The 18,561-nt window shown below is 38.1% G+C and overlaps 2 protein-coding genes across 3 annotated transcripts in view; both read left to right on the forward strand.

Annotated features, from left to right (window-relative positions):
- The window catches only part of LOC145492515 (uncharacterized), a 137,684-nt gene extending 119,947 nt beyond the window's left edge, over positions 1–17,737 (forward strand). The window contains exon 2 of the mRNA XM_081471982.1: positions 12,488–17,737. Within this exon, the coding sequence (XP_081328108.1) occupies positions 12,607–12,996 (390 nt within the window). The 5' untranslated portion in view covers positions 12,488–12,606 and the 3' untranslated portion in view covers positions 12,997–17,737. The remainder of the gene's footprint in view (positions 1–12,487) is intronic.
- Positions 1–18,561, forward strand: part of LOC145492254 (ATP-binding cassette sub-family C member 4-like) — a 67,005-nt gene that overhangs the window by 12,508 nt on the left and 35,936 nt on the right. For both annotated transcript variants that reach the window (XM_081471628.1, XM_081471629.1), the window contains 4 exons: positions 1,567–1,782; positions 3,477–3,566; positions 4,199–4,362; positions 8,296–8,421. In XM_081471628.1, the coding sequence (XP_081327754.1) occupies positions 1,567–1,782; positions 3,477–3,566; positions 4,199–4,362; positions 8,296–8,421 (596 nt within the window). The remainder of the gene's footprint in view (positions 1–1,566; positions 1,783–3,476; positions 3,567–4,198; positions 4,363–8,295; positions 8,422–18,561) is intronic.

The following is an 18,561-nucleotide window of genomic DNA, read 5'->3' on the forward strand; positions in this document are numbered from 1 at the left end:
TTTCCTGTCTGGCAGTTATATCAAGAACCACTAAAAAAATTGAAATTGACAACAAATATGATAAAGGTCTGGAAGTAAAGACAACAGTGATTTCTTTTGGATTGATGATAATGTACCAATTTTTCCACAAGTGTGCATTGGATATGAGATGGCAGATTACAATGTATAAGATATCTCACAAAGTGCATATCTTCAAGTTGGCAATAATCATCTCAAATTTCAAACAGTGCAAGCTTAGCAAATAACAACTCTAGGGGAAAATTATATCAGGAAAAACTAATTTCTTAATATTTGCTAGGGCAATCAAAACTTGGAAACACATCACTCAATGCTCCAGTTTTTAATAAAAATTATTTGTTAGTCACTTCACTCTGCAAAAATGGAAACTGGACATGCTAAAACAGAGACGTCCCTGGATCACATGCTGTCCTTCCATCCTCATACAACACAGTGACATGTCTGAGATTCTGTGAAAGAATTGTCATATTGATGATTTAACACTAGCCCATATCCGTCAGGGCTTTCAAAAAGATAACAATTGAGTGGTTGTCCTGGTCTAGACCAATTCTAAGAGTAATATAGGGAGACCACAAACGACTCACTGTTGGGGGGCAATTTGTGAAAACTGCTTTAAATGATTAATAGCTGGTGATTCACAACTTACTTATTATTATTACTTGCCAGAGCTTGAGAGCTTGTGAGGACTTAGTGAAGCGCTGATCCTGATCAGTTAAGGTTACTGTATACCTTTAAAGGTGTCTTGCGTCCAAGCAATGTACATGTAGCTAAACCCCTATATCAAATTAAAGCCCATAGAACTGGCTATTAAGCTATACCAAGAATTTTGAAAAAAAAAAGAAAGAAATGAATTGTTGAATTTTCCACGACCTCTAATGTAAACGTTTGAATCAGTTTGCCCTTAAATTTGGACAGTAGCTACTTTGACATATAAACAACAAAAAGGGGTCTACAAATTTTTTGTTTCAAAATATTTTTTGTCCAGTCCGAGTGATTTTTGTACAATCACTTCACTTTTAAATCCTGTTTCAAAAATGTTCTATAACTTTTCACTGAAATCGAATATGGCAAAATGCAGACACAATGTTTTAGTGCTTTGATCCAGAGACTGAGGAACAAATTAAATTAGTGAAAAACAAAATTTGCTTTGACTTGTAGCTTTCAAAAGGTGTTTCGGAAGCTCATACGCCTGTATTTAGTGGAAAATTAGACAATTCATGTTAGTTGAAAATTCTTGGTATAGTGTGATAGCCAGCTATATATTAAGCTTTAATTTGATATAGGGGTTTAGGTATCTACAGCTTAAACCGGATGTGCTACATTGCTTGGGTGCGAGACACCTCAGTCTACAATCATGCAAAGGTATACTGTAAACTTAAACTATAGTAGCATGCATGTAGTTTTACTCAGCTCAATTAGCTTTTTAGTTATTTTGAGTAAATATTACCTTCATTTGTATTAATATATTATGCTGTAATTTAAGTTTAACTTTTAATCTGGTTGTTGCAATTACTGACTTAGTTGAGTGACTTGTATTTGCTTATATAGGAAGCCATCAGGACTGTCCAACCTATCTTCCTGCTTTACCTGGTGTCATATTTCATGCCTGGTTCCAGCATTACAAAGCTAGAAGCTTACTTGTATGCCATGGGTGTGACCTTATCATCCATGTTGTCTGTTGTCCTTCATCAGCTGTACTTTTTTAATGGTCACAGAACTGGAATGCACTTAAGAATAGCAACCACTGGCTGTGTCTATAGAAAGGCAAGTGTCAGTTTTGTTTGTAGAGGGATACGTAGGACTTTCAACAAGATGGGTTTATTTGGAAATAATGTAACTACAGTACCAGACATTCCTTTTTCATTCTGTTAGCCTTTCCCTCCTATTTTGGAATGTCAAATGGATCACTGCATCAAGAGAACAAAACATGTTCACAGTTTTTCTTGATTCCAGGGTGAGATGAAATTTTAAAACTCCACTTGCCCTTTGAGCAAGCTGTAATTTCATCTTACTAGCCCAAATCTCTGAGGAGCTAGCCCAAAATTATTTTATTAATAAGGATAATTAAATCAATTAAGGGAGAAACAACAACAACATGATATTAAGTGTAAATTCTGGGAGAAACGTATATTCAGAAAAAATCCGAGTCTCATCTGGGACTTGGGTTTCTCCCAGAATTTACACTTAACATCATGTTGTTGTTTCTCTGTTAGTATACTCACTTGGGAGGTTGGTTGGACGCATCTCGATATGCCTTAATGTGACAGTGTGATGCTGTTAGTGAGTTCATATGTGCTAGATGCCTTAATGTGACAGTGCGATGCTGTTAGTGAGTTCATATGAGTCAGTACGTGGCTGTGTAGCCGCACGATGCGGTTCCAGTTGATACCCACAATTTGACCCTTGCTCACCATGGAGGCTCCAGTAGCTCAGTGGTTAGAGCATCCGACTTGATCACGAAGGGTCGTGGGTTCAAATCCCATCTGGGACTCAGATTTTTTTGTGAGTATACGTTTCTCTCAATTAATATACAAAAATAATGTTAATTAATAATACAGAGCTTAGATGAACTAGTTCTCTTTGATTTCCCTTTGGAATTAAATCGTATACAATAAAACACTTAGAACACTCAATGAGTGGTTCCAGAAAATATCCATACCCCCACAGAGGTTTTTTTCCAGTTTGACCCCACCCCCCCTAGGATTTTCTGTTCCAGGGGGCTTCACAGTACTCCCCCCCTGGAATTTTCATGATTTTTCTACTTGGGTACCCCTACCATGTGCAAATTCCACATCGATCCATAAATAACAAGACTTGTAATAAGTCATTTATTTTAATCTCCTAGGTAGTGTTATAAAATTTAGCCGTAGCTATTCATGGTTTTATTTTAGACGAAGACACAAGGCTGCACATGTTTGGTCACATGACGTACGCTATTTTATCGTACATTATTTACAGGGATATTTGCTAGGTCAGGATCAAAGCTGCTGGGTAATGAAAGAATAGGGCTCTGAGATTTAATTTTCCAAAAACTGACTGTGGAAAATTCTAGACGTAAATTCACGTCATGTTAAAATGAGTTTGAACTACAGTGTAACAACTGACTTACAAGCGCTCCACTCCCAAATGGCATAGCAGCTGACTTTTTCTTCATTCAAAGAAGTTTTCATACGAGAATCTAAGAAAGTACTGAGAATTTAAGCTCTTTTAAACAACCCAGTCGAAGTTTTAATTTATACATAGTCAAAACAACATAAGTCATACGCTTTGTCTTTGTAGTTTGTAAATGATAGTAAATTCACTTTATGCCTTAATGTTTTTAATTTGTCACACATTTCAATCATGTACTATAAATTATCAAATGAAATCTTGGCTACGGCTCCAGTGCTCTTACATAATTTTGCTTCGAGACAATTAGACAATTGCTCTATGTATAATTTGTGATTGTTCGCTTGTAGGCTTTGAGACTTGGTCAAGGAGTATACAAATCTGTCACAACAGGTCACGTAGTCAACCTTATATCAGCAGATACACAGAGTTTTGATCGGGTAAGATTTTTTAAGATATTTTTTGCCTGTAATAAATTTTATTTTAGATAATTATTATCTCTTGGCAGCCATGATACAATACAATTCTCTTGTAATGTTATGTTTTTGGTGTGGAAATATTTGTGAACATTATTTGTGGTTTAATTTTTTTTGTGGTTTGAAAATTATTGAAGCCAGGTCCTCTATCTCCAAAGGGTGCAGGGAAGAATGATTTTGTACCTTTTTAGCATTTTCAAAGTGGGTACTTTTTGACAAAGTTTTGTCTATGTAGCGGCTAGTTACTCCGTTGGATCATGTGTACTAAAAGCATCAGCCGTCAAGTGTTGATCAGTACCCTTGGTTGACCCTCAATTGATGCTCGTTGAACACTCAATCAACATCTCGGTTGACAGTCAGTTGTGGTTACTGGCTTTTAGCCAGTAATGGTAATGTCATCAGGTCAGTCAGTCCGTCTGTCTGTCTGGCTGAGTCCGTCTGTCTGTCTGGCTGGCTGGCCGACCGACCGACCAACGAAACTCTAGGTTTCATAGTGCATTTGACTGCATGCAGTTACATCAGTGTATAATTGCATATCATCCAGATTATTATTTTCAGTGTTACATAAATTGTTACATGTGTGTATATGTTTTCAGAGTGTTACGTATTTGCATTTTGTGTGGATTACTCCTGTTCAAATGGTTGCCACTATGTACTTGCTGTGGATTCAGCTGGGTGTCTCCTGTTTTGTGCCTCTGGCACTTATGATTCTCATGATACTTTACCAGTCACGACTTGGAAGAGTTTTTGCTGTGCTAAGGTGAGACCTATATTGCTTTATAACTTTGTAACCCAACTTAAGAAGCTTATTAAGTTGTGCATACATATAGTTTGCTCTAAGAAACATTCTAGGTGGCCCTTTGGGCACCCAACCTTGTAGGCTAGGGTGCACAGAAGTCAAGCTCGCTAGTCCAAACAAAGAAAAAAAAAATCAAAAATTAATTAATTGATTAAGTAATTGTAATTATCTAATACCATTATTAATAAATATGTGATTAAGCACTTACTGACTGACCCCAAGGGAAACAGTGAGTTTCGTTTCCTCAAGACCCTCAATGTTCCCTGAGGCAAAGCTGAGGGGAACATTGAGGTAGAGGGGAAACAAAACTCACTGTTTCCCGCAAGACCAGTCATTAAGTGTTTTGTTATACCTCCCAAATCAAAAGTAGAAAAAAACTGCAAACAAATTGTTTGCTTTACGCTGGCTGGCTCGCAAATTTGCCGCGGTTTTAAGGAGCACGACCTGATCATGTGCAAGTAGAAAGTTCATGTTGTTGTTTCCCTAGGGAGTTAGTGAGTTTTGTTCGCCCAACAAACTTGTTGTCCCCTTTCCAAGAACTAACTACATGAAAAATAGTTTTAGTTACAGCGGCGCTACCCTTTGGAACAGCTTACCCTGTAACATTAGAGAGTCTGGTTCATTAAACAAATTTAAACGCCTTCTCTACCATAATTTTTAAACACGGCATTCATGGAAACCAGGATTTTTCTCAAGTGGCATATTAATGTAAGTTAATATAATGTTAGGATTTGGATTTTTGGTCATTATTATGTAATTTTTTCTACCTGATGTTTTTACCATGTATAAATAATGATTAAAGATTAAAGATTAAAGATTAAGTGAGTTTTGACCCCAACACATTACACGTTTTCCTCCAATTGGAAAATGTATTTGAGTTGGGAGGTACAACAAAACCAATTGACCCTCAAATAGAAATGTCTTGGATTGTTTCTAGGTCATTTATCCAAGGTTCACATGCAATATTCAGGTCTATGTCCAGGTTTCTTTGGCTCACAAGGGTGCTCTGATGACAAAAGCTGACTTGACTTTTCCAGCATTTTGATTAAGATTCATTGGTAGATTTTGCAGTTCAATTCTACTTTTGGTTTAAGTTTTTATTCAACAACAAGCAATGCTCAATTCGAGTTTGACATGTGGCGTGATTTCCCTGAACTAATCACAATATTCTTTGCTACGTATAGCAACGAATGTCGGCTGTTTCACCTACAGGTCGATTCGCCTACATTGAAGTTGTTTTACCTACATGATTGAAGTCGTTTTGCCTTCATTGAAGTCAATTCACCTACACGATCTAAGTTGTTTCGCCTACACTTAAGTCAATGTTATTTTGGGAAGACAGATGAACACTGACTGTCAGACTTCTTTTGGTGAAAGGGAGGTCGATAGGAAAATCACGCAACAACAGTTTATTTTTGCGAATTGGTGATATTACATGTATGTAATCAGTGTTGCTCTATCACATCGTGCTCTCATTATGGAGTAACTGTTTGCAAAGGAAATTTTTGCAGAACTTTTTTTGCGGTAACTTTTTTTGCGAATTGTGGAAAAAAACTGCAAAAATCGCATTTTGATGTCATCTGCGATCAAGGCAACATGGAAACTATTTGTTAAAAAGAAACGTGATTTTAAACCAATCATTGTGCATATTTTCTTTGGGCTATTTTATAATAAAGGCATCCATTACTTAACACTAAAACAGAACTTTTAAAATATGTTCCACCTTTTTATTAGAGAGGATTGCTTCTCATTAAAACACTAAATTAAGACAAATTTTCAAGGTTGTATTATTTTAATGAGTATCTTACTGATAAACCCATAAGTGGAGATGGACATGCTAAATGTATTTAACTTTAACGTTCAAATAAATTACAGTGGCACATAAATAAGGCCAGGTAAAGTAAAATTTCCATATTATCGTACTGTTCTGGGAGCTTGGGCTTACATTCACTTGGTTGAACCAGTTCAAGACCTTTTGCGTAATCAATTTGGTAAACATACATTCAATAAAAGAATGCTCAGTTGAGTTTTTATTTCTGCACTGTAGACTTTCATAACTGCCTTAATACCAAGTGTGAATAATTCTTTCTTAGTTCAGGGTTTTCAAATTGAAAAAAACGTAGCAAGATGAAATCATAATGTAGGCAGGGCACTACTGGGTCGTGATAAGAGAGGCATTGTATTGAAGAGTGCTGGAGTGGGTTACCCCCTCCTGCATGAGGAGGGAGGGGGGTGGATAATCGCATTTATCATGTGGACCTGTAGGGAGCTGGATCAATTTGTGGTACAATATGTGATACATGTACATGTATGTTAAGCTTGCCAAAAATATTGCTCTTGCTTTGAAGTTTGAAAGCTACATACAACAGCCACACAGTTTAGATTTTCACCTGTTTATTTATTTCCTCCTAAAGATCAGCTCATGATTATGTGGTAAAACAGAACTGCATAGTAATAATTAAAGCTTGATGTGACAAAAAGCACCCAGCACAAACACTTGAAGTAGCCAGTTGTTAGTTACTGTAATCATTCTTTTGTGTAATGTGAGTTACGATGTGATGTTTCATTTATTATAAACAAAAGGGACGTGCATGTTAACTGTTCTTGGTCAGGTTAAACTCTGTTTCACTGCAAGGAAACTTTCATTCTTGTCAAATTTTCTTTGTAATGTCAGGAGAAAAATGCAAGAAACCTTCTTGCCCATTTTCATCTTTGAAGAGGCTGAAGAGATGAAAATCTATGGAAGCAACTATGGGTCTTATTTTAACTAAGAAGAATGTTTGAAGGATCTCAATGAAACAGATCCCAACAAAGAAGACAAAGAACAAGCTTTTGCACATGCTTGTTTACTTCAAGTAGTCACAAACCATTATTGTGTTAAACTGACGTATGCTAGCATCTGCTAATGCATCATCAAATCTTGCAAAATCAAGGGGTTTTTAACACCTAATATTACCAATCTCAAAGTGTTTTTTCGTCTTTTTCTGGATAAAATAAAACTGCATCATTTATAGGGATGAACATGGGCAGGCGTGTTTTAGAATACTTCCTTCAAAAAATGACGTCAAGCTTTATTTAATTTCACTTCTATTTGAACGTTATGGCCTTGTTTGACCTGGGAAATGACCAATCAGATTGCTCCATTTATATTTGCTGATCCAATATTGTTTTAAATACTGGACCTGAGGCACTTTTATAGCCCAAACGATTCTGCATGATTATGTGTGAAGATTTTCGGGAGATTTTTATGGCTTACATTTCTGAAAGAACTTGCTTTTACATAGGACATTCGTTAATTTTGTTAATTTTCTTTTTCTTCTACTCTCTTTCCTTTCTGCTTTGTTTAACATCAGACACGAGTATATGCCTAGTTGGCTCTCAATCAGAAATGTGCGCTTGAAGTCTGCGCTGTTTCTCCAGTTGCTGATTGTGGCATATTTTGCTTAACATTCTAATTAAGTCATGTTATAAATCTCCTTTTTACCATTAAAAAATGTTCAGTATTGTACTGTCAAGAAATGGGTTCAAAATTCTCCTAGTACAGCTTTTACTCTTGGAGTATACAGTATACAGTATATGTATGTCACTTACATACAAAAATTATGGTTCAATGAATCGTCATGCTGTACATTTCAAGTTTTTGTTGCACATTGCTTGTTTAAGACTACATTGTGTGGTTTACTCACTACAGGCAGTACAATCATTTGGATCATATCAATTGTCACAGTTGTGGGTTGAAAAGCTTGTGGAGATGCCAAATCTTCTAGCAGCATAGAGTGTTACAGCCAGTAACAGTACCATTTTTGATTCCCTTGTGTTCAACCAGTCCAACTAAATAATACAAATAAAAGAACTGTAACTTAGTTTTAATTTAATGTTGTCTTTCTTGCCCAGACTTAAAACAGCAAGACTAACTGATGAAAGATGCAAGAATATGAATGAGATTATCTCAGGAATGAGAATTGTAAAGATCTCCACATGGGAATTGCCATTTAGCAAACTCATCAAGAAAGTAAGAAGGTGAGGGGGCATGCTCTTGTGTATTTTCTGTTCTCGGATTTAAGGATTTTGTTAGTGTAGTGCAATAAAGGAATGAAGAATAACTCAACTTCTTAGGACAGAAACATTAAATATCAGAACAGCCCTCAACTCGCTAGGGTAATTTTCATGGTTAGGAGACATGACTGTTGATTTGAATTGGTCTCATTTGATAGAAATTATAATAAGAAGTTGAGTGTGAATATTTCCTTACCTATAAAGTACTGTGAACATGCACATCTCCCCCCACCAGAGGGGGTACTCTACAAAGTCCTATACAGTTAGGCTCTGCCTTGAGGTCCAACCCCATATCCTTTCATATACCATTTTGACAGACAAGGTACCCCTTTCACATATACTTTCATAACTGGCCCATATTATGAATAAATCGCCAAAAAAGGAATTCTTGTTATTTTCATGTAATGCCTAATAAATTAAATGATACAGCCATAAGGTGCATTTGTACTTGTCTTCTGTTCAAAATATTTTAAGTTAAGGTCCTTTGAAATAATTAATGACAGACTTCCCTTTCATATACCTCAACTTATGAAATCCCTACCCTTTTATATACCTGAAGCCTGGAAAAGCTAACCCTTTTGGGTGGAGCTCCCCTCTTATAAGTCATTATAGGGAGTACCCCTTGGCTCAGTACACATTCAGTTTTTTTTTTTTGGAACTCATTTCTGTATCAGTTGTAACAATCAAAACACCTCAAGTGTTCCACCTTTGTAAGCTTTGTGATCATTTGTAAATTAATGAATTGCTGTAAAATTTGTGTCATGCAACATACAAATTTCTCCAAATTCTCTTATTGTCTGTTTCAAAAAATTTTTTCAACAAGTTCATTTTGTATATATTGTGTATCAGATCAGTTTGAGGCTTAGTTAAATGTGTTTGTTATCTGTATAATTGGCTTGTCAGCCATGATTTTTTTAATATTTATGATTTTATGGTGAGGACATATGACTTATTCATCAAGGATGAGTTCAAGAGAGCTGGATATTTGCCAAGTTCTTCTTTTGGATGTTTATAGACCTTGATTGCATCTTATGGTCCATAAATACATACAAGAAAACAAACAAAAAAACAAAAAAACAGAAAAGAAAAAGAAAGGAAGAAAGAAAGAAGAGGGCGGCAGTTTCCAGCTATGACTGAAAAAGCCTAGTCAATATAATAATGATCAATTATGTGGTTTAAAGAGTGCCATTTTCTCCTGGGAAGGAGTAGGTAATCCCAGCAAGCAGGCTGGATAGCCCTATTTTGCCCACTCAGGTAGCCAATCATAGCTCTGGATTTGGTTGATTTTGTCTAACTCTTAGATGTAGCCATATGATAAAGTTTGTTATTCAGGTAACAAAATAATAAGCCTGGGAACGCAGATGTATTTCTGGCTGTTGCTTGGCTCCACCGAAAATAGCGTCAGCGAACCCGAGCCAGGAAACGATTTCTCTGACGTTATGACTTTTTTTTCTCCTTGGCCAATCAGATTCCATGATAGAATGAAACTCGAGTGCTCCTCGCAGTGAATACGTCGCGCAGTAGTCCTGGGGCTACTTGAGCTAAACTGTAACTGGCTTAAAATTCCTACGTCACAGAAATCATTTCCTGGCTCGGGTTTGCAGACGTTATTGTCGGCGGAGACAAGTGACCGCTGGAAATTCGTCGGCGTTCGCAGGCTACAAAATAATTAACCCATGGGCACCTGGAGCTTTTTGGCTAGAACACATTTTTTGGACATTTTCAGCCTGGATATGAGCCAAATCAGCTCCAATCTACTCAAAAAGGCATTTGGAACAAGACAGCATGCCTTTCTTTTCACTAGGATCGCGTTTTATGACATTTTTACTCAGGTATTCTCAGAAATCAAAATTTTGAGAGAGTAACCTGTGTCTTGAGGGTTTTTGATTTTTTTTTTTTAGCCTTTCCCTCTTCTTTTTTTTTATCTGTTACAAACTTTTTTTTTACAGTACTTACTTACAATGTGTGATGCTTAAGCTACTAACAATACTATACTCTACTTACAAAACAGTGCTTGTCGAGGAAAAGGTTGTTATTCATTGTGGTAGATGCAATAATAAAGTGTATTATCGTTTGTCTCACGATGTAGTCACTTGAGATGTAGATCGCGACGTTTCGACTGCTTACTGCTAGTCTTCTTCAGGTGATAAGGTCGACTGATTGCACGGTATCATTTATATCACAAAGGTCGGCTGTGATTGGTGCATTTCGATCCTCCTATTGTTCCATTGTTCCGGCGAGTAGCTGTTCCCTCAGTGGTCCGCTGTTGTACCGTTCTCCTGTTGTTGTGTTTCTTGATCGTGGGTATCCATGCTTCAGGAATTTCAGTTCCACTATCCCTGTTGATGTTGTTAGGGTGAAGTCTTATGTGAATAGCTTCCTTGACCCTACGTGTGTACCAGTGAGGATCTCGATCAATAAACTTGACCTCATTCCAGATAGGATAGTGGCCGGTCTCGTGGGTGTGTTCAGAAACGGTGGAGGTCTGGGTACGGGCGAGTCGTATATCCCTGTCGTGTTCTTTGATCCTCTCCTGTATAGATCTCCCTGTTTGCCTGATGTAGACTTTGCCGCACTCACAGGGAATCCTGTAGACAACACCATCTTGTTTAGCCGGGTTGACGGTGTCCTTTGGTCGCACTAAGTGTGACCGAAATGTCGTGTCGGACTTAAAGACGGTGCGAATGCCTTGTTGTTCTAGGCAGCGGCGGAGAGACTCTGAAACTCCTTGGACATAAGGTAAAACGGCGGTGGATTTAAATTCCGCGACAGGCTCTCTTCTTGGGGTTGTTCATGCCTTTGTGATCTTCTGTACAAAAGAGGAGGGATATCCGTTAGAAACAAGTACAGATGACAGATGTTTCTTCTCTCCAGCGATTACTGATGGTTTGGTGATGAGACGTTTAGCCCGGTCGTACAGACACTTCACAATACCGCGCTTTACTGACTGAGGGTGGTGTGAATCATACGCTAGGTACTGATCAGTATGTGTTGGTTTCCTGTAGACACTGGTGGTAAGGTGGCCATCAGGTTCTCTGTAAACTGATGTGTCGAGAAAGGCGATCTTGTTGTTCTCGATCTCCATGGTGAAACGGATTGATGGTTGTTGACTGTTCAGGTGTTGCAGGAAGACGTCAACTCTATCCCGATCCAGGATGGTGAAAGTATCATCTACGTAGCGTTTCCAGATCTTAGGCTTGTAAGGTGCGGACTCTATTGCTTGTTCTTCAAATATCTCCATGTAGAGATTAGCAATAACTGCAGATACAGGGCTCCCCATGGCTGTGCCGTCTCTTTGTTCGTAAATCGATCCATTGTACTGGAAGTACATAGATCTTAATACGAAATTCAAGAGGTCTGCGATTTGAACTGGTGTAAGTGTCGTGCGGTCAGCCAGGCCTGCGTCGTTCTCCATTTTTTGTAGCGCGGCTTCTACAGCGCCCTCGATCGGTATGTTGGTAAACAGTGACTCTACGTCGAAAGACACCATGATCTTGTGGTCCTGGATCTCTTCACTGGCGATGGTGGAGGCAAAGTCAGTTGAGTTCTTCACTGTGAAGTTCAAGTTACCTGCAAGAGGAGATAATACGTTAGCCAAGAAAGCTAAAATGGAGAACGACGATTGCTTGTTCTTCAAATATCTCCATGTAGAGATTAGCAATAACCGCGGATACAGGGCTCCCCATGGCTGTGCCGTCTTGTTGTTCGTAAATCGATCCATTGTACTGGAAGTACAGAGATCTTAATACGAAATTCAAGAGGTCTGCGATTTGAACTGGTGTAAGTGTCGTGCGGTCAGCCAGGCCTGCGTCGTTCTCCATTTTTTGTAGCGCGGCTTCTACAGCGCCCTCGATCGGTACGTTGGTAAACAGTGACTCTACGTCGAAAGACACCATGATCTTGTGGTCCTGGATCTCTTCACTGGCGATGGTGGAGGCAAGGTCAGTTGAGTTCTTCACTGTGAAGTTCGAGTTACCTGCAAGAGGAGATAATACGTTAGCCAAGAAAGCTAAAATGGAGAACGACGCAGGCCTGGCTGACCGCACGACACTTACACCAGTTCAAATCGTGGACCTCTTGAATTTCGTATTAAGATCTACGTACTTCCAGTACAACGGATCGATTTACGAACAACAAGACGGCACAGCCATGGGGAGCCCTGTATCCGCAGTTATTGCTAATCTCTACATGGAGATATTTGAAGAGTCCGCACCTTACAAGCCTAGAAACAAGATCTGGAAACGCTACGTAGATGATACTTTCACCATCCTGGATCGGGATAGAGTTGATGTCTTCCTGCAACACCTGAACAGTCAACAACCATCAATCAGTTTCACCATGGAGATCGAGAACAACAACAAGATCGCCTTTCTCGACACGTCAGTTTACAGAGAACCTGATGGCCGCCTTACCACCAGTGTCTACAGGAAACCAACACATACTGATCAGTACCTAGCGTATGATTCACACCACCCTCAGTCAGTAAAGTGCAGTATTGTGAAGTGTCTGTACGACCGGCCACTATCCTATCTGGAATGAGGTCAAGTTTATTGATCGAGATCCTCACTGGTACACACGTAGGGTCAAGGAAGCTATTCACATAAGACTTCACCCTAACAACATCAACAGGGATAGTGGAATTGAAATTCCTGAAGCATGGATACCCACGATCAAGAAACACAACAACAGGAGAACGGTACAACAGCGGACCACTGAGGGAACAGCTACTCGCCGGAACAATGGAACAATAGGAGGATCGAAATGCACCAATCACAGCCGACCTTTGTGATATAAATGATACCGTGCAATCAGTCGACCTTATCGCCTGAAGAAGACTAGCAGTAAGCAGTCGAAACGTCGCGATCTACATCTCAAGTGACTACATCATGAGACAAACGATAATACACTTTATTATAACAGTGCTTACTTGCAATGTGAGATACGCTACTAACAATACTATACTACTCTACTTACAATACAACACTTACGATACTTACAATGTGAGGTACTTACTCTACTTATCTTTTTGCGGTAGTTGTTGACCTACTACTGGGTTTGCTTCCAGTTCAAGAATTTCTGAGAAAGCATCATTGAGACAGGAAATTCTTACCACAGAGTAGCTAAGTGTAGTGGAGGGAAATTTTGCTCTGACTTTTTCACTCAAATTTCTGAGCATTTTCGTGCATATTTCAGGGTCAATTGACCCAATCACTCCGATCTACTGTAGGTATCTTTGTAAAGGTCTTTTCCTCCTGCAGAACTTGAGTAGAAGTGATGCCAAGTTTGGTCAAAGGTGATGACATCAGAGGTGGAACAAAGGCCAACACTTGTCACAGCTGGTTATGGCAGGCACAGACATCAATGGGTTAAAAAAGTATGGTTCTTTTGGCAGCAGCCCATGAACATTAAGTCTTCTATTTTTGAGTTATTTTTTTGTGAAAAAAAAATAACTTGGGATTGGGACTACTATAAACAACTAATCAAATTGCCACTTGTAAAGGTGACTTGTGTGTGAAGATTTCATCCTGATTTTAAGATGGCCATCTTTGTTTTTCTACAAACAAAATCAGGTATTCATGTATTGGCCTTATTCTGACATTTCCGATGCTGCGTTTTTGTAGGCTTATGCATTTTGCATTCATAAGCCCAATAAGCTAGCAAAATCTTACGTGTCAGTTTGAGAATGTGATGTCACATGAGAGAGCTTTCGGAGCATGAATAGTCTGAGAGGTAGACTCGGTACTAGTATTCCGAGCGATTGTTTTTGAGTAAAGGCAACCATTGCTACATTTGTAGTGCATAGTCGTTGCTAGCTCTAGTCATATTGCTTTGTCAGCAAATTAAAGACTATTTGGTATGCAACAAAGGAGGTTGTGTAATCGATCCACCAATAGCTTTGACAGTGGCTTTTAACCAAAGCCTTGCCAAAAATTGTGAGAGTTTCACTTAAGAAGTGTTTTTCTTCTGCGAAGAATTATTTCAAATTTCCATTTTGTCTCATTTGTTTAGTGCAGAGTGCACTATTGGGATGGTTTGGGGGTTGACGTTGCTAAAGTACTATGGCAATAAGGCAATATGACACTATGGAAATAAGGTGTAAACTTTAATGTTTGTTTAATTAATCAATTTCGATTAATAATTAGGCTTGCAGCAAGGGGGAGGGGGTTAGGATGGGGTAGGTACTTGTGAGCACTACGTAAAATAGATGATGCATGTACCTACCTTACTTCATTGATCACTTCAAAAAGATATATATTTGTTTCAGAGAGCCCCTTGCTCTCCTTGTGGTACTTTACTCTTTAGAACAAAACCAATATTTGCTCTAAACGCATGCCCAGTTTAATAAGCGTTAGTGCCAACTACATATATCAGGTGGAAGATACATTTCATACAAGATCACACACTAGCGTTGAGCGCTTTTCCTTGTGGTAGAACCGTAATAAGTCACACGCATGCGTTCTAGCATCGTTAGCACGATACAAGGATGTTACTGTGACTGCGTGTCTTTTGGAATTACGCCTAACTTGGTTCAAGAAATATCATCTATTGTTTCCAAACTACACTAGTGCGTTTATTTCATCCTTTAATTGTCTCCATCAAAGAGACCAAAATGTTCATACCCGCAGCCGAAACTCTCCCGAGTAAGTGGCATTAAAACTTGTCAAATTGAACAAAAAACCCAGGAAACTGCTGAAATATTGCTCCAGACTCCATGGTATCTACTGAAAGCATAAATTTTATCAGTCTTTGAGGGGAAGAATTCACCAATGAAGTATATAATCTGGGTCAAGCAGCCTTGTTCACTTTCAATACCTCTCGTTGAAATGCTCCTTAGTTGTATTGATCAATATCAGTGTGTATTTTAAATTTAAGTGGTTTTATTTTTTAACACCAAAGGTGGAAACAGAACATGCTGTGCTGTGATGATTTGATAATTAGATTAGTTCCTGTTTATCAGTCAAAAGAAAATTTGTGTTTTAAATAAAGCAAATTGTTCCTCTTCCATTTCTTCATCCGACATTCAACTTTCTTCCATTTATCTTGAGCTGTGAAAAGAATACTAACACATCTGTTACTTTCATAACTGGTTTTCTTCTTTGTTTTGTTGAAATAACGATTACTTATTAACGATTATGTACATTTTTTAAGTTTTTGCTATTCATGCTGTGATTGCTGTGATCAATGCAAGTTTCGTAATGTAACCTTTGGAATCATGTAATTAGAGACACCACATTTTTATCAGTTAAGTTACGCCATCTACGTTTTCGCTGTTATTTTATGCTATCGCTGCCATCGCTATCGTGCTAAGCTATCGTTTCTACAATTGCTACCCTTGCAGGAGCAAGATCAAAGTAAGTCTTTGCTAGATATATTTTAGTTGTAATTGTGTCGTTATAGTTTAGGATTTATGTTCCATCGGTATCCTTGATTTATGTTTTGTATCGTAGCTAGTATTAGCTTGCATAAGCCTTTTGTATCCTTTTGCTTTTAGTTCGAACCACACAATCACAATCACAACGACTTCATATCACAAGATCATCTCTATTTTGTTATCCTGATTCCTATATTGTTGATTCATCGCTCCTTCCAATAAACGCTAACGATTGATTTTACTGTGACCTGGTTTCTTTGAATTACAATGTGCATTCGAGTGGTTCAAGCTCCTGTTAAGCCCTAATGTAGATGTGGCTTCGCTCCTGGAAAGTCACAACATCTTCCGTTTGTTTTCGAGAAAACAAGAGTTTTATGTTACATACCTTTGCGAGGAAAACAAAAGTATCAAGTTACAAACGTTTTCGTGAAGAGCAAAATTGTCTCGTTCGCAACTTAAATGTATTATTTAATTTAAAGTGAGCAAAAATCAATGTAAAACACTACAGTAAAATTTGAGAGCTGTCTTGACAAATGGTAATTAATTTTAAGTTATTCGTGGACTGTGAATGAAAATACACACATCAAACATACACACTGCTAAGATTATGTCTCATCAAAATCCATAGCTGACTAGCAAGGTCAGTACAAACCAGGAGTGGGTTATATAGAAACTGTGTCATGAGTACTGTGTCAGAGCTATGCATTACACTCTGCACCATCTGAGATCATCTCACTAGTTTTTATACAAAATTACTAATTACTTTTATTGCTTGAACATTTTTATTTTCCAAACCATCCCTTAGTAGCTCGGAGAAGAAGAAAAAAGAAGAAGGAGGAAAAAGAACTGCCCACATCAGGATTTGAACCACCGACCCTTCCATCTGACTTCCGATTCCCTGACTGAATCCTCACTGCTGCGCCACCCTGTTATAGAGATTTAATTGTGAGGGAATACAGCTATTAATTCATCACAGCGCATCAGAAAGGCAAATGCTGTCTTTCGGTAAATGTTTAAGAAAAGCAAAACAAGAAAAAAATAAGTAAAAAAGAAAAGAAAAAGTTCTGTTCTCACTAGGAGTTGAACTCATAGCCTCTCACTCACAAGGCAGATATCTTCTCCACTGTGCCACACTAACAGCTATACTATTTGTGGAGAAAATATTGAATAAATCTGTTTGTATGGAAGCCTTGGGTAGTTAATGTCACGGTACGTCCAGCGTGACACATCATATACGGGCATGCACGCCCCATGCATCATGTAATCTCTTGTCGGGCCAAGCACATGGCGATTAAAATAAGACTTTAAGCAAATCTATATTCGTGTCTACGTTCCATTCTACTGCAGTTAAAACGGCAGGCTCAAGTACGTTCCTAGCACGTTGTACTTTTATCTTTTTAGTAATTGCCTACTTGTACATGTAAGACTACAGTACTTCAACCCAATGAATAAAACTAGCCATAAGCCCACAAGTACGCATTGCGGACCTATTTTGTTTTACTCTGGGTAAGCCCAGGACTTTGTAGATGGGTTTCAAAAGAGTTCAGAATTTGATAAGCAGCCAAGGAATCATAGTCTTTGGCACACACTATTGACTAACATGTCATCATGGCTCAATGACTTGGTGATTTCTAAGACAGGAACGATTGTTTTTAGTGCAAAGTGCACTATTGGGATGGTGAGGGGGGCTTTTGTCCGTAATGGTATTCGCCAGGTTCCCATCAATATCATTAGCATTACATGTAGTTCACGAAAAAAGAATTAAGTCTAAACCATTTATGTTTGGGCAAAATTTTTCAGTTTGTGAATGCAAGTCTCAATTAAGTAGCACTGTTCACTGTCTTCTCATAAACATTTCTTGGAATCAATATTAAAGTGGTTTTCTCTGTCAAAACCAAAGAAATTACAGACAGCTTGTTATGAATGAGAAAACTGCTGAGTTTTGAAATTTGTTTTTGTTGCAGGTAAATGTAACGATATTTTTATTTGTTAGTTTCAAATGTAACTTGACACTTGTTTTTCACACACCAGTTGTTGCAATTACAACTAGTGAATCAATGACTCTTGTTCACACAGACAGAATAAACAAACAAGAAGTCAATCTAGCAACACGTCCAGTAACTTTAACTTGATATAAATGGCTGGACATCTCTTTTTAAGTGTCTTTAGTGGCATTTTATTATCTAGCATTTACATGTATGGCAATTCTTGAAAACGGGAATTTTCACAGAGATTTTCTTAAAGGTTTGTGGGATGGAAACTCTTCAAAATGTAATATTCCTGAAGATGTCATGTTGGCAAGATTAACCACAAATTTATTAGACTAGACTTTAAGGCGACACAGTGGCTCTTTCATTGTGAAACAGATTCCTTGCACGGTTCAAAGAGGTACACCTATGTCTCTCATTAAGAGACAAAACTTTTACTATAACGGACTTTTTGTTACCAAAAAGGCCGTCAGTTGTTGGGAAGGGTAATGTGACAAGGAAACTTTCCATGGAGTCATGGAGTCTTATAAAATTATACAGTTTTTCAGGTGTCTGGTTGTTTCAAGTCTCATTACCTTCAATAATGTCTTCTTGTTTAACACAATGACTCCTGTGCTGTAACCGGCTGCGATGAGCGTTGGCCTTTGTTCCACTTCCTGATGTCATCACCTTTGACCAAAATCAGCATCATCTATACTCAAGTTCTGCAGGAGGAAAACATCTTTCCAATAATACCCAGATCAG

This window comes from Orbicella franksi, chromosome 7 (genome assembly GCF_964199315.1).
Source record: "Orbicella franksi chromosome 7, jaOrbFran1.1, whole genome shotgun sequence".
Lineage (NCBI taxonomy): Eukaryota > Metazoa > Cnidaria > Anthozoa > Scleractinia > Merulinidae > Orbicella > Orbicella franksi.